The sequence below is a fragment of the Drosophila rhopaloa genome, unplaced genomic scaffold (genome assembly GCF_018152115.1).
Source record: "Drosophila rhopaloa isolate 14029-0021.01 unplaced genomic scaffold, ASM1815211v1 contig_2, whole genome shotgun sequence".
Lineage (NCBI taxonomy): Eukaryota > Metazoa > Arthropoda > Insecta > Diptera > Drosophilidae > Drosophila > Drosophila rhopaloa.
This window is the reverse complement of record NW_025335083.1, coordinates 24,575,401-24,588,369: the sequence shown is the minus strand read 5'-3', so window position 1 is coordinate 24,588,369 and position 12,969 is coordinate 24,575,401. Positions and strand designations below refer to the sequence as shown.

Here is a 12,969-nt window from a genome sequence, read left to right as displayed (position 1 = left end):
ACCATTGAACTTTCCCAAGGACAAAAACGCATCAACCAAAAAAATTCTCATGAAAAAACAATTTTCCCCAATCAACAAAATTCATTAATACTTAATGGGCATTAAATGAGTGCGTAGGTTGCGGAGAAATATTATTTTTCACATAATTAAGTTAAGTGAGTGGCTGGCACATATAGAGGAGATAATTGGGGCCGAAATTCGCCGAGAGTGAGGATGTAATCTGAACGGGCATTAGAAATGTGTTTCCATATTTATTCTTATTTAATGGTACTTCATGGTTTTAAGAAAATAATAAAGTCTGCGGTAATAATGGGGTCAAAAAATGAAATGTTGTTTGTAAATATGCATGCCAGTCAACCAATGTTAATTTGCTTCATTGTTGGTTCATTAGAAAACCAATTTCCGTTCATTCAAACATACTTATGATTTGCTTGTGAGAGCTTTATGAATTTGTGGTCGACTCCGCTTCAGTCATTCTTAGCCATGATTAACAATCTCTTACATAAGCTGCTTAATTATGTGTGTATGTGCTATCGATGCCGCACAACACAGGCTGACATTCGATCGATTTCCATTTCGCAGTCGCAATCTCTGAAAGTTAACTACTCGGAATGCTCCCGAAAGCAGGCAATGTTTTCCCCCATTCGCCACGCATGATGGCCCCAACTAAAGTTGTTTTGACAGGCAACAAATAGCAAAGGACAACAAACAAAACCAGCTCCAAGTCAACGCCATTGTCCCGAAATGCGAAGGGAAACTTTCGCCTGGCTTTCCACCTTTGTTCCAGCTTTTGTTTTATCTCCTCGACTTAATTGGAAAGCATGAAGACGCAAACACAGCGCGACGTGTTGGCATTAACACACGCACGAGCAGGAATAACAAGCCACTGCCAAAAATGTTTGTCCTTGGTCCGAGCCACAGCTGCCGCAGCATCGGCACCACCACCACCCACCACCCACTACCCACCAAATCTGCACCACCCACCGACGGAACGCCCCACCAAGGCCATCGGCGCGTATACATAATTTGCGAATGTTGCTTCAAGTGGCTCGACAGCTATTTATAGTTGGAGCCGGGCAAATTTATAGTGGCATTTAATGTTTTATATTATTTCCCCATACTCTATCTTTTGCTGGCGGCCATATGCATAAATAATGACAGCAATAAAACTGATCCCGATTTGGAGAAATAGCATGCAACAGTTAGCTTCTGGTAAACAATTTAAATAAATAATAACATTGCTTCTAGTCAGCTGGATAATACGATTTTCATAATAAAGGCATGCGTAAATTTTCGTTTCCTAAAAAGTCTGCACTTCGATTAATCAACTAAGAAATATTAGAAATTAAAAACATTATTTATATGATTCTTACAACCGCCTTTAACATACTAAAAATTAAAACAAATTTACACTCATAAAAGCTCTAGAATTTAAAATGTATCGTAAACAAAATTATAAGGATCACAGAAATTTCGTGTATAAAAAATAAAAACAAATAAAAATAAAAATTAATGAACAACTTGTAAATAAATATATTTTCATTACACTTATCAAGACTGGCAAAAAATCATTTTACACAGCACAAGCATTTATTGATTGAAAGTTCGACAACCATAAACCATAAACCTTTGACCATAAAATCTCCTCTATCGCCCAGCCAAGCGATGCGAAATTTGCTCAACTAATTAGCTACTTGAAGAGCAAACACTTGGGTAAATCCCCTTCAATTCAGCAGCAAAAGCAGTCTCGAATTGCATGATTGTATGCAAATAAATCGTTAGTGGCAATTGCCAGTAAATACAAATAGAATTGAAGGATCAACAAAGGGAGAGCGGAATCGAAAACGACACCTGATGCCAATTACAAGACTAATTAATTGAAATCAAAGAGTCGAGAACAGAAGTCATCTATCCGGGCCAATCAAATCGGAATTCAAGACCTTCCAATCCGCCCAGTCAAATCAATGTCCGGTCCAGACGCATCCGAAAGTTATGGCTTGCATAAAAGTCAACGTCAATGATAAATGAAGCCCAGTCGGCATTTGCATCGGTATGCATATATAATGGCCAAGACGTCGCGAGAGGGCCAAGTGGATCTGGCCGAGAGCTCCGAAGTGCGGAAATGGGAGTAGCTTCTTTTGGCTTTTCGGAGCTGCTGAGATTCCAAGGATGAAGCGACAGGAGTAAGCCACCGAGCGAAAGGATAACAATGCTGGGACACATGAGCTACGAAACGCGAACTGCAGTTCAAGAAAACAAAAAATATGCAGATTTAGGGCAGGGAAAACTGCATAAAGTTGGGAATTAGAATCACTTTTTCTAAGTTAGTAGATTTCTTTTTTAAAGTGTCAACAAAAAGTAATCAAACATTTTAATTTAAACAGTCGCTGATGCTTTTACCCTTTTTCATACAATTCTAAATAGATAAGAGATTATTTCTTACACGCATTATTTACGAAATCAATCTTTAACCCTAGGACTAAGTAAACATCTCTAAACAACTAGAGTTCTAAGTCCTGAATATCAATTTCCCGCTTTTGCATTTTGCAACGGAAATTGGAAAAGAAAAATGTTTATGACTGAGTAGCCGCAAGCAAATAACTGAGCAAATGCAAAAGAAAAATGCAAATGGGAAATGGAAAAATAAGCAAAGTCTGCTACACATGCAATAACTTGTTGGACAACATGTCCCAGCTGATTTTTCCATGTCAAAATGGAAAAGGAGTTTGGAAAAATGGCTCTAATTCAGCAATTTCCTATTGTCTAACAATTTGCTTTCTTCTTAGCTTGGCAAATGATTTAATGAAATCAATTACAAGTTCTCCGCCCTTTTCCACCTCCTTGGAAACTGGGGAGCAAATGAAATTAAAGCGCCTCAAGGAGCCAAAGGGCGTGGAAAAGCAGGATGGCCGGGAAAGTAAAGAAAATAAAGAAGAAAAATTCTGTTGAAGAGAAAACGTTAACCTGAACAAATTGTTTGTAGCCTGCTCTGCCATATTCTTCTATATACGTATTTTATTGCCTTTTATTGAGTTTTTATGGCCCTATCTTCAAAATTGAATTTGTAAAAATATTTGTGGTTGCTGACTTTGATTTGATGTGGTGTGTTTATGGATTTATGTTTGTATGTATGAGCTGCGTGTAATTGAATTTTTTCAAGCCATGTTAAGGGAGGTTAAATCTCCAGCATAAATATTTTTTTTGGAAAAATTCCTTAGATCACCCACTTTATTCTTTAAATTAATAAATTTAATTTTATATTATTTAGAAATTAGGGACAAACTCCATTTATTTGGTTTTTTTAGTATCTTTTTTTTCAGACTTCTTGGCCTTTTCCTTCTTGGGGGCTTCCTTGCACGGAGGATTACATTTGCTCTCCTTGGTTTCCTTCTTGGACACTCCCTTATTGCACTCCTCGTGAACGGGTCGAGGCTCCTGATACCCTGTATCTGGCGAGCAGGGCGGACAATCGCAGTCGGGATTCCGATCTGTACAGCAGCTCGGCGGTGCTGGTCCAATATAAAAGGGATTGAAGCGGCAAACCATCCTGAACTCGCTTCAAAAAGCAAAATGTCCCCTGGCCCTTAAATTTAGATGTTAATTTGGAATTTTTCAAAAGTTTCAACCAAATAGTGACATTTTCATGACAAGAATTGCTTGTTTTAAAATGGAATTTCAGAATAATAATAAACCTAATAAATAGTATGTAGTAGTAAATATGTTTTAAGCCAGTTTGGAAAAGTAATTTGTTAGATTAATAGGTTTTCTAATATTATCCTTAATAGGTATTATTCTTCAATGTATTGTTAATTTAAATCAGTAATGTGTAAAAAAAACACATTGTAAATGACAAAATGTACTTTCACACTTTAATTAAGATAACTATTGAAGCATTTGTAAAGAAGACTTGTTTTTGGCGTAGGTGTCGTTGCCAAATTAAAATAAAACAATTCCTAGGGCTCATGTTTGTCCTTGGCCAATTGTAATTATTTACGAGCCCAAAACACCAAATTAGCATTAAATCGAGAGCGGTCGAGAGCAAACAAACAAACCGAGTTTGTTGGTAAATATTTACTGGCGTATGCCAGCTTATAAAGCTGCGGGCATAGAGAGCTTAAAGCTGATTATATGAGTTTGCACAAACAATGCGCAAAATACACAACAAAATCCAAAGAAAACGAAGAAAAACCGCAGAAAAATAAACATTTAATGGCGGGAGAGACATAAAAAAAACCCGGCTAAAATGACAGGCGGGAAAAAATGTACCAAAAAAAATAAAGGAAAGCTAACTTCGGGCGGAGCCGAAGTTGATATACCCTTGCAGAATACTCTGTAAATTATATTCTCCAAAATTATTCATATGATGCATTCTTAATACTCATAAAAAATCCGAACTTCCTAACTTTAACAACAACAAAGTTATGGCATTTCCAATCGTTCAGTTATATGGCAGCTATAGGATATAGTCGGCCGATCCTTATGAAATTTGGTAGGTCGGATTGATTGGCCAAAAATAAAATCCATAGAAAATCCCAACTTCCTAACTTTACAAACACCAAAGTTATGGCATTTCCGATCAATCAGTTATATGGCAGCTATAGGATATAGTCGGCCGATCCTTATGAAATTTGGTAGGTCGGATTGATTGGCCAAAAATAAAATCCATAGAAAATCCCAACTTTCTAACTTTACAAACACCAAAGTTATGGCATTTCCGATCAATCAGTTATATGGCAGCTATAGGATATAGTCGGCCGATCCTTATGAAATTTGGTAGGTCGGATTGATTGGCCAAATATAAAACCCATAGAAAATCCCAACTTCCTAACTTTACAAACACGAAAGTTATGGCATTTCCGATCAATCAGTTATATGGCAGCTATAGGATATAGTCGGCCGATCCCGGCCGTTCCGACTTATATACTGCGTGCAAAGGAAAGAAGGGTGTGTGCAAAGTTTCAATCCGATAGCTTTAAAACTGAGAGACTAGTTCGCGTAGAAACAGACAGACGGACAGACAGACGGACAGACGGACAGACGGACAGACGGACAGACGGACAGACGGACAGACGGACAGACGGACATGGCTATATCAACTCAGGAGGTGATCCTGATCAAGAATATATATACTTTATAGGGTCGGAGATGTCTCCTTCACTGCGTTGCACACTTTTGACCAAAATTATAATACCCTCTGCAAGGGTATAAAAATAAAGGAGAAGGCAATAAAGCAAAACACATAAGCCGCAACGGCACAAAAAGGACACGATGAAGGAGGGGGGGAAGGAGATAAAGGACACGCTCACATGCTTTGAAAGTTTTCAATTTTTACGACTTCATTAGAAACGCTTGATGAGCAATAATGATAAGAGCAAGGGGCAAGGAGCGGAAACGGAAGTGGAAGTCGAAGAAGGGTGTGAAGGAAGCGGAAACGCGAGGTCTGCCCACAGATGTTGCTGGAAATTACTCAACTACCACTACAACTACCCTAAATGCCACAAAAATCCTAACAATTTCGGCCAAGAAGATGAAAGAAAAGCTCAAAAGATATTTAAATACACTTGAACGTGGAAACTGCGAAGATTGATACTGGTTAAGTTTAAGAAAACTCAATACCAATATATATAAAATATAAAGCTGTTAATTTTTAATTTAGCTTATGAATATGAACATATGTAAATTTATTATTTTTTTTTTAAATGGTTTTTGTTCACAGTTTACTTAAGGAGAAACTGTAACTAAATTGTATAGTTAAACTTATAGCTATAATTTATTACACATCTAATATTACTCCTTGAAATGTCATATACCCTTTCCTAGGGTACGAAAGTATGAAAGGAAGGAGAGCGGAAAGCCGGGAAGAAGTCGAGCTCAAGGATGTGAAGCAGCTGGAAAATTACCCCACTTGCACACCCATGGAGACTCTCGCATTTATGAATGAGTGTCGCCCAAGTGGCCAAATGTGAGACGACCAAGAAGGAGGGCCAAATGTGTTGACTGTAATGAAAGTTTAAATTGTTTTTCCCACTGAATGCCTAAGCAAATGTGACAGGGCAGAAAAAACTTGTGGCTTTCTAAGGTCATGCTCTTCCCCTTCGGTATTTAGCAAATAAATTGCATGTCATGCATATAATACCACCGACTCGTGTAATAAAGTTTATCATAACGTTTTTGGGGTTTCCTTTCCTATATGGGTGTTTTTTTGTGTCCGTGAGTGGAATATGTAAAGAGGAGAAACTTATGGTTATGGTTATTGTTTAATTTAAGGGGCGAATTTTACTGTGAAATGGGAAAAGGTCCCAACTGAAAGATATAAATAAATTATAAATATGAAATTTAGACAAATTTTGGGATTGAATTTAAGGCCGATTTTTCCTGTGAAATGGAAAGAGGTCCAACTGAAATTTATAAACAAATTATAAATATGAAATTTAGACAAAGTTGGGGATTGAATGACAAAACAGAACCTTTCAAGTAAATACTTGCAATGTACCAGAATTTTAGTTAATAATATAAGTGTTATTTTATGTAGCGATTATTAATTTATTTTAATTCGAGGAGAGTACAAGCTCAAATTTCAACGAAGGCAAAGTCCAAACATTTGCTCCAATTCTGTCAAATCCCTAGCCCCAAACACAAACCACATTGATTTGAGTCTGCACCACATTGTGAGAGGCCACTCACTTAATTATAAGTTTATTCAATTTAAAATCAATACGAGGCCCATGAGTCGAGAGCGTTTTAATCACATAATTACAGGGGATCCCCCAGGAGCGGGGTAAAATTCCTTGTTCAATGGCAATCTTCTCACTTTTACGTATAAATATGAATGGGAATAAATGCGAGTGGGCAGCCGGGATACAGGTGTAATTACGCAAACGCACGCACACCCAAACAAATATGCACACTCACGCACACACTCTCACATACTCACACACATATGCAAATCGGAAGGACATGAGCTTTGTCCTGGTCACGTTGGCTCATTTTCGCTTAATGTTTTATGCACAACTAAATACAAATGCGCTTTAATGAGCAAAACTCGAACCGGCCATGCGGTTAATTTATTATGCACAACTCGGTTTCACAGGGGGCGTGGCAGTGGGCAGGGGAGAGGGGGGAGGGGGGCGGCAAGGATAACTAATAATACGGCATTGTCGTGGCATTAAATTGCCAATTGCATGGGCCGAAAGGGAAAATAAGGGGAAGGGGAAAGGAGGGCTGCAGATAAACCGCAGCAAGTCAACTTGAATGCATGTAACAATTACTCTAGTCCGCTCTCGCTCGCACACACACTTCACATACACACACTCACACACTGCAGCAGAGTCATAAAATGCAGGCAGCAAAAAAGCGTAAAAAGTGATAGTTGCAACGGCAACAACGTGGCATACTTTTCGGGGCATGTGGCATAGGGACTTAACCGCAAAACAAGGCCAAGCCGGAACTCATAATATGGGGAGCATTCGAGTGCGATTTGGGAAACTAGTTCAATTGCCGATGAACAATGGAAACGCAGGCAACATTCCAAAATTTCCCAAGAATATTTTCAGAGAGAACGAAATTCAATCCCATTCGATTGTTTCACACAACACAATTTTACAGCAAAAGGTTACAAAAAAAAAAGAGAAATTGTCTTGTTTCTTTCCTTTTCTTTTTTTATATGTTATTGAAGCAATAAAATATAATCAACTTGACCTCGAGTTCAATTAAAAATTTAATTTCTGGCTAGAGCCCTTTAGCAATCCAAAGTAAACTACTTAATGAATGGATCAAAGTTAAACAAACTAACAGCTTAAATATTTTTGAAACTAATTTATTTAATTTATATATAAATACATAATATTTGGGGTTCGAGTTTTATGATTTATTTAAAAATGGTTTGTTTAAATACTATGCAGATGCATATTTATAAATGTAATTCTTCTTTAACATGCTTTATACTATTTACTAGTAAACATAATTTTTGCCACCTTTTGCCCTGAATAACCAGATACAAAATTTCAAAATGAACTAGCCAAGGGCCAAACTCATGCAGAACGGGGGAATCCTCGGAGATTTTCCTGCCCAGACATTTATCAAGTGGGACATGCTGACCGTTTGATTAACACCTTTTGGGAAAACATGGTCAGAAGGAAATAAAATTGCGCAGAATAATTTAAAACTAAAGCCGTAGTCATACGAAACTAGTTGTTGCTCCTGTTTCACCGTTGTTGTTTGCACATTTCATTTCGGTGGCATTTTGCATGCCTCGTTGAATGCAGTCAAAAAAAAACATATATGCTCTGGAAATATACATATAGATATATGCTATTCCACGACTGCCTGATGTGTGTGAGTTTTGTGTGTAAGCGCTGACTAAGCCAACTCATGCAAGCTGGCTTTCTGTGCGGAATGTAAGTGGGCCATATAAGGGTATGTTCAGCTGCAATTGCAGTGTGAAAAAGGTAAGCCTTAAAGGGCTATAAAAGACCATGGCAAGCAAAAAAGCAGATGAGCAACTCCATGTCCACGCAATGAAGTGTTTGATGTCAATCGGGAGGCATAAACTTTTATATTTATATGATTTCTTTTTTAAGTCTTACTTTAAAACGAGTACTTGCACTCCTACCGAAAATTGTTGTCAGTTGAAAGCCAACTGAAATGATGTAAAAGATATGAAACCATCATATTAGGCAAAAAATCATCACATAAATACGCATAATTCTTCTTTGTAAATGTTGTATTTTATGGATAAAATGTTTTTAATATTATAACTTGTTGGTGAATTTATATGATTTCCTATTTAAGTAGTATAAAACCTAGTACTTGCACTTCTACCGAAAATTGTTGAAATGATGAAAAAGATATGAAACCATCATATTAGGCCAAAAGAACATCAGACAAATACCCATAATTCTTCTTTGTAAATGCTGTATTTTATATATAACTTGTTGTTAACGATTCATTATTACGCTGCAAAATTAGAGTTATCTTCCAACCCTTTTGAATCGTTGCCTTCAATAAAATTCCACAAGCTGAGCAGATTTAAGCGCATGGCTTAAATTCATTATGGAATCGGATAATGCCAGGGCAACGCGGTGATATTTTTCCCACACACTCATGTCATCAGCTCATTAATGACTAACCAAAATCCAGCAGTTCGGTGATGATAAGAGCGAGCGTGGAAAATCGAGAGACTTACAGAAGCCACGTGGAACTTAATCCCTTATCTTGACTTGGCTAACAAAGTGGAAACAAAGGCAGCCATGACAACGGGCCAAATCCTTTCAACTATTCGATGAAAGGCGAGTGGCGAAAGGCAAAACCACGCAACTCACCTCATTACCATCATGAGCCCGCAACTTTAATGGCAAACACTTTATGGCTCATTATTTCCAATGCAAGTCGCCGCTCATTTGCAGCTCGTGTAACTTTTCATTAAACAAAAAATGAATTCAAAATGAATATTTAAACTTGTGCATAATGCACATGGACAGCCATTAACGCTAATGACGTCATGAAACTCAATGCACACCACAGGGTAGCAGGTCCACCCACCCCCCACCCACCTTAAAAGGGGGTGTGAAAAATCGAGCTCAGTCTGGCCACAAAATGGGGCACAACATAATGTCGGCCTCAACTTGCCCCATGGCGGTATGAAAGTGAACACATTTGAGCGGAATTCACTTCCCCTCCGAAAAGATATTACAAAGTTTTAAACAAAGCCCATCTATTACAATAAACGCTACTTCAGTTGGTTCCACATTTACTTCGGGTCAATTGGAATTCGCAGGCGGATTAAATATCGATTAGTAAAAATCATCACATAAAATTTTAGAAAATTTAACTTGATAAACAAAAACAATTCTGCGTTTATTAGTAATTAAACTATTTAGATTGAGCAACTTTAAAGTACTCAGCTCTCAGTAAGTTTGAAATAGTTTGCTTTACCCAACATAATTAAAGAGACTTTTAAATTATTGTAAATTTAAAAATAAATTTGTTTGAATATTTTTCAATTTAGCTCTATTTTGTATAGTTGCTGAGATCTACATGTTTAAATTAAAGAACATGGCAAATCGAATATACCTCTCTCGAACTCCATTATTATATTGATTTCGAGGTTTTAATTTTTAATGAGAACATATATAAACATTTTAAAAGTTTCCAAGGTATTTAATAGCCTAGCAACCTCAAATTTCTTCCCTTTCCGCCCAAGAGTGTGCGTGAGTGTTTCCTTTTCTTTCGTGGTTGGCTGCAAGTCAACATTATCTGATTCCCAGATATTCGCCAGTTTTTGACCAGCGCAGCATATGATTTTAATGACACATGCCACATGCTCTCAACGGCAACTCTCAGTTGAAAAATAGTCAGTGGTTGAGAGCCAAGTAGGGAAAGGAAAACAAAAAAAATAGGAACAACTTTTGTAACATGAATTGGTAAAGGGATTCCATTTTGTTGTGCCATTATTGGGTCACAACTAAAGCTAGTTCCGAGCGAGGAAATTGTTTTTTCCGTTTTCTGGTTCACGTACGCTGCTTTGAGATAAAGCGACTGCAGGGCAAATTGAGGGAAAATACAGAGAGTCAGATTTGACCCCGCTTGGCACGATTTCCATTCCACATACTGTTACTGTGCCAAATGGTCATGTTTTATTTACAGCTCAAAACTTTTCTGAGAGACAACCCAAGTATTCGCCCAACATCGTGTTGTTTTGCCAAAGCGTTTTACGAGCCAGGAATATGGAATTGAATCAATTGTTTGGAAGGGACTGTAAATATGAAATATGGCAATTCTATGTCAAAAAATTATATTCGAAAGTAGGGTCGAATTCTCGTCGTTCCCTTTAGGTAATTTTAAATTTAAGGTATAAGTACTAATATTGCTGTAAACTATAGCTACAAATACATTTTTGCACTTAGCGCAAGCTATTTAATTGGCTCGCGAAAGTAACAAAATAAAATTGAGTTGTGTGGCCGAGGTCAGTGGGTATAATTCCTCCGCAAACCCATTTCCCTACCCATTTTTGGGGTAATTCTCGCTTTGGCGCCCCCTTCCAAACTGCAATTACCAGTTAAACCAACTAAGGCGCACCAGCAAGCCGAAAAGGAAGTTATTTCAGCATCCTGCTGCTTCGAACGCCCCAAGAATCCTGCAGCCCAAGTACTTTTCGCTGGGCTACTTACAAAGTTTGCACCGAGTTTGCAGTTTGTGTGAATATTTTTGTGGGACTATTTTGGATAATACCTCGTTGACTGCACGTTGCGTATTTCAATTTGCGCTCGCTTAATTACATTTCACAAGCTTATAGATAAGTTTATGGCTTGTCGAGCGGAAACGGAAAAGAATTCCAGGAAAAAGTGGGAACAATAATAACCAATATCTTTGATAACCATCATAGTATATACTCTATAAAATCAATTATCTTTTCTAATTTCAAATGGTTTTAAGCGGTATACCATGAACAATCATTTCTATTCTACAAATCCGTTTTCTGACAACATTGCTCACTCCAATTAAAATTATTTGCTTATGTTTTAACAACAACAGACAAAGGATGCTCCATTACAGCCATTTTCTGATGGGCTTATCCATTTGATGATTTTCCATTCAATTCATAAATTGTTGATATCATCGCCAGTCGAACTATTGCATATTTCATTACCCTTCAAAGCGAATTGGCGTTGAAAATGTCAGACAGAATGGAGAGCAGAGTTCCCAAAAGAACAGCAGGCAAAAACAATAGCAGCAGTGGAGATTGGCAGCTCATCATTGTCGTCATGGCATGCAAGCAAAATAAATTTTAAATTATAATCAATAATGAATATTGAACTTTTGGTAGCTGAAATCAGAAGTGAAAAAATCTCTTCGACCATCGAATGCTGCATTGCTGTGGACGAACTCAAATGGCATTGATGAAATGGACAATTTTCATGTGGATTAATTTATAAAATGTAAGAGTATGTGGGTCATTCACTTGCTTCCACGTTTGCATCTGCACAGAGAATTTTTGTGGTAGAATTTGTGGTTAACCATCAGGCATAAATCAAATTATGGACAACACATGTTCTTTTAAATAAAATATGTTTTCTTGTCAAAAAAAGTATGTACTAAAAAATGGAATAAAGAATTTAAAGGCCAAACATTTATCAAGAGCAAATAATTTATTATTTAAGTCAAAAGAAACATTTTTATAAAATAAATAGAGTGTAATTCCCCTTAAGGAACATAAAGTTATAACCCAATTCGGATAATTAAATGTTAATAAAACAAAAAAGTAAGACTTTTTTTATTGCCATTATTACGATTAACCAAACATAATTTATTTCTAAAACATATAAACTTCTTAACATTCTTTCGAAATTAAATTCCCTTAAATGTGAATCTAAAGCAATTTGAATATTTTATATTCAGCATCCTTAGGCTGTAAAGTGTTTTCCGCATACAATACAAATGCTAACTTTTGGAAGCCCGAGGCCACAATGAAACTCCGGACCATGTGGACCAGTCGACGACGTGTTGGTCCTCAAATCGAGCCACTCGGGAATTATGGAGCAAAAACACAATGCAAGAGGCGCAAAAATAAAAAGTAAGCCATGAGCAAAAACCCACAACAGCGACACAAAAACCGGGCCCAATTCAGTTGCCTTGTTTCAGGTTCCCTGCTTCACTTTTGCTGCATTCTATAGATTTTTTAAATTAAACCAAGCGACAATTTGACATCAATATCGAAATTAAGATCTTGCAGGCCGCACAACACGTCGTCAGCGAAAAAAATAAAACAGAGCAAAAGCGAGCTTAAAAATGAAAGGGAAGTTATCACAGCACCACCTCCATTTCTTGAATGGGTGAGAGCAGGACAACAACTTCCGTCACATGCTGAAAAAGCGGATATCCGGTACAAGAAATTTTTGTTGTTCTCGTTTTGAACTTCAGAATTTACGGGTATATCAGCATTTTGAAAACCGACCAACCCGATTATGTTAT

At 37.2% G+C, this 12,969-nt stretch overlaps 1 protein-coding gene across 1 annotated transcript; it reads right to left on the bottom strand.

Moving 5' to 3' along the window:
- Nucleotides 1-3,269: 3,269 nt before the first annotated feature.
- Nucleotides 3,270-3,754, bottom strand: LOC108047202. Its single transcript, XM_017127299.1, has one exon. It carries the CDS (start codon nt 3,544-3,546, stop codon nt 3,289-3,291), a length of 258 nt encoding a protein of 85 aa, XP_016982788.1. The 5' UTR covers nt 3,547-3,754; the 3' UTR covers nt 3,270-3,288.
- Nucleotides 3,755-12,969: the final 9,215 nt, after the last annotated feature.

Excerpts from the sequence above, each read along its gene's own strand:
- LOC108047202 (XM_017127299.1), bottom strand. The coding sequence starts at position 3,546 with ATGGTTTGCCGCTTCAATCCCTTTTATATTGGACCAGCACCGCCGAGC.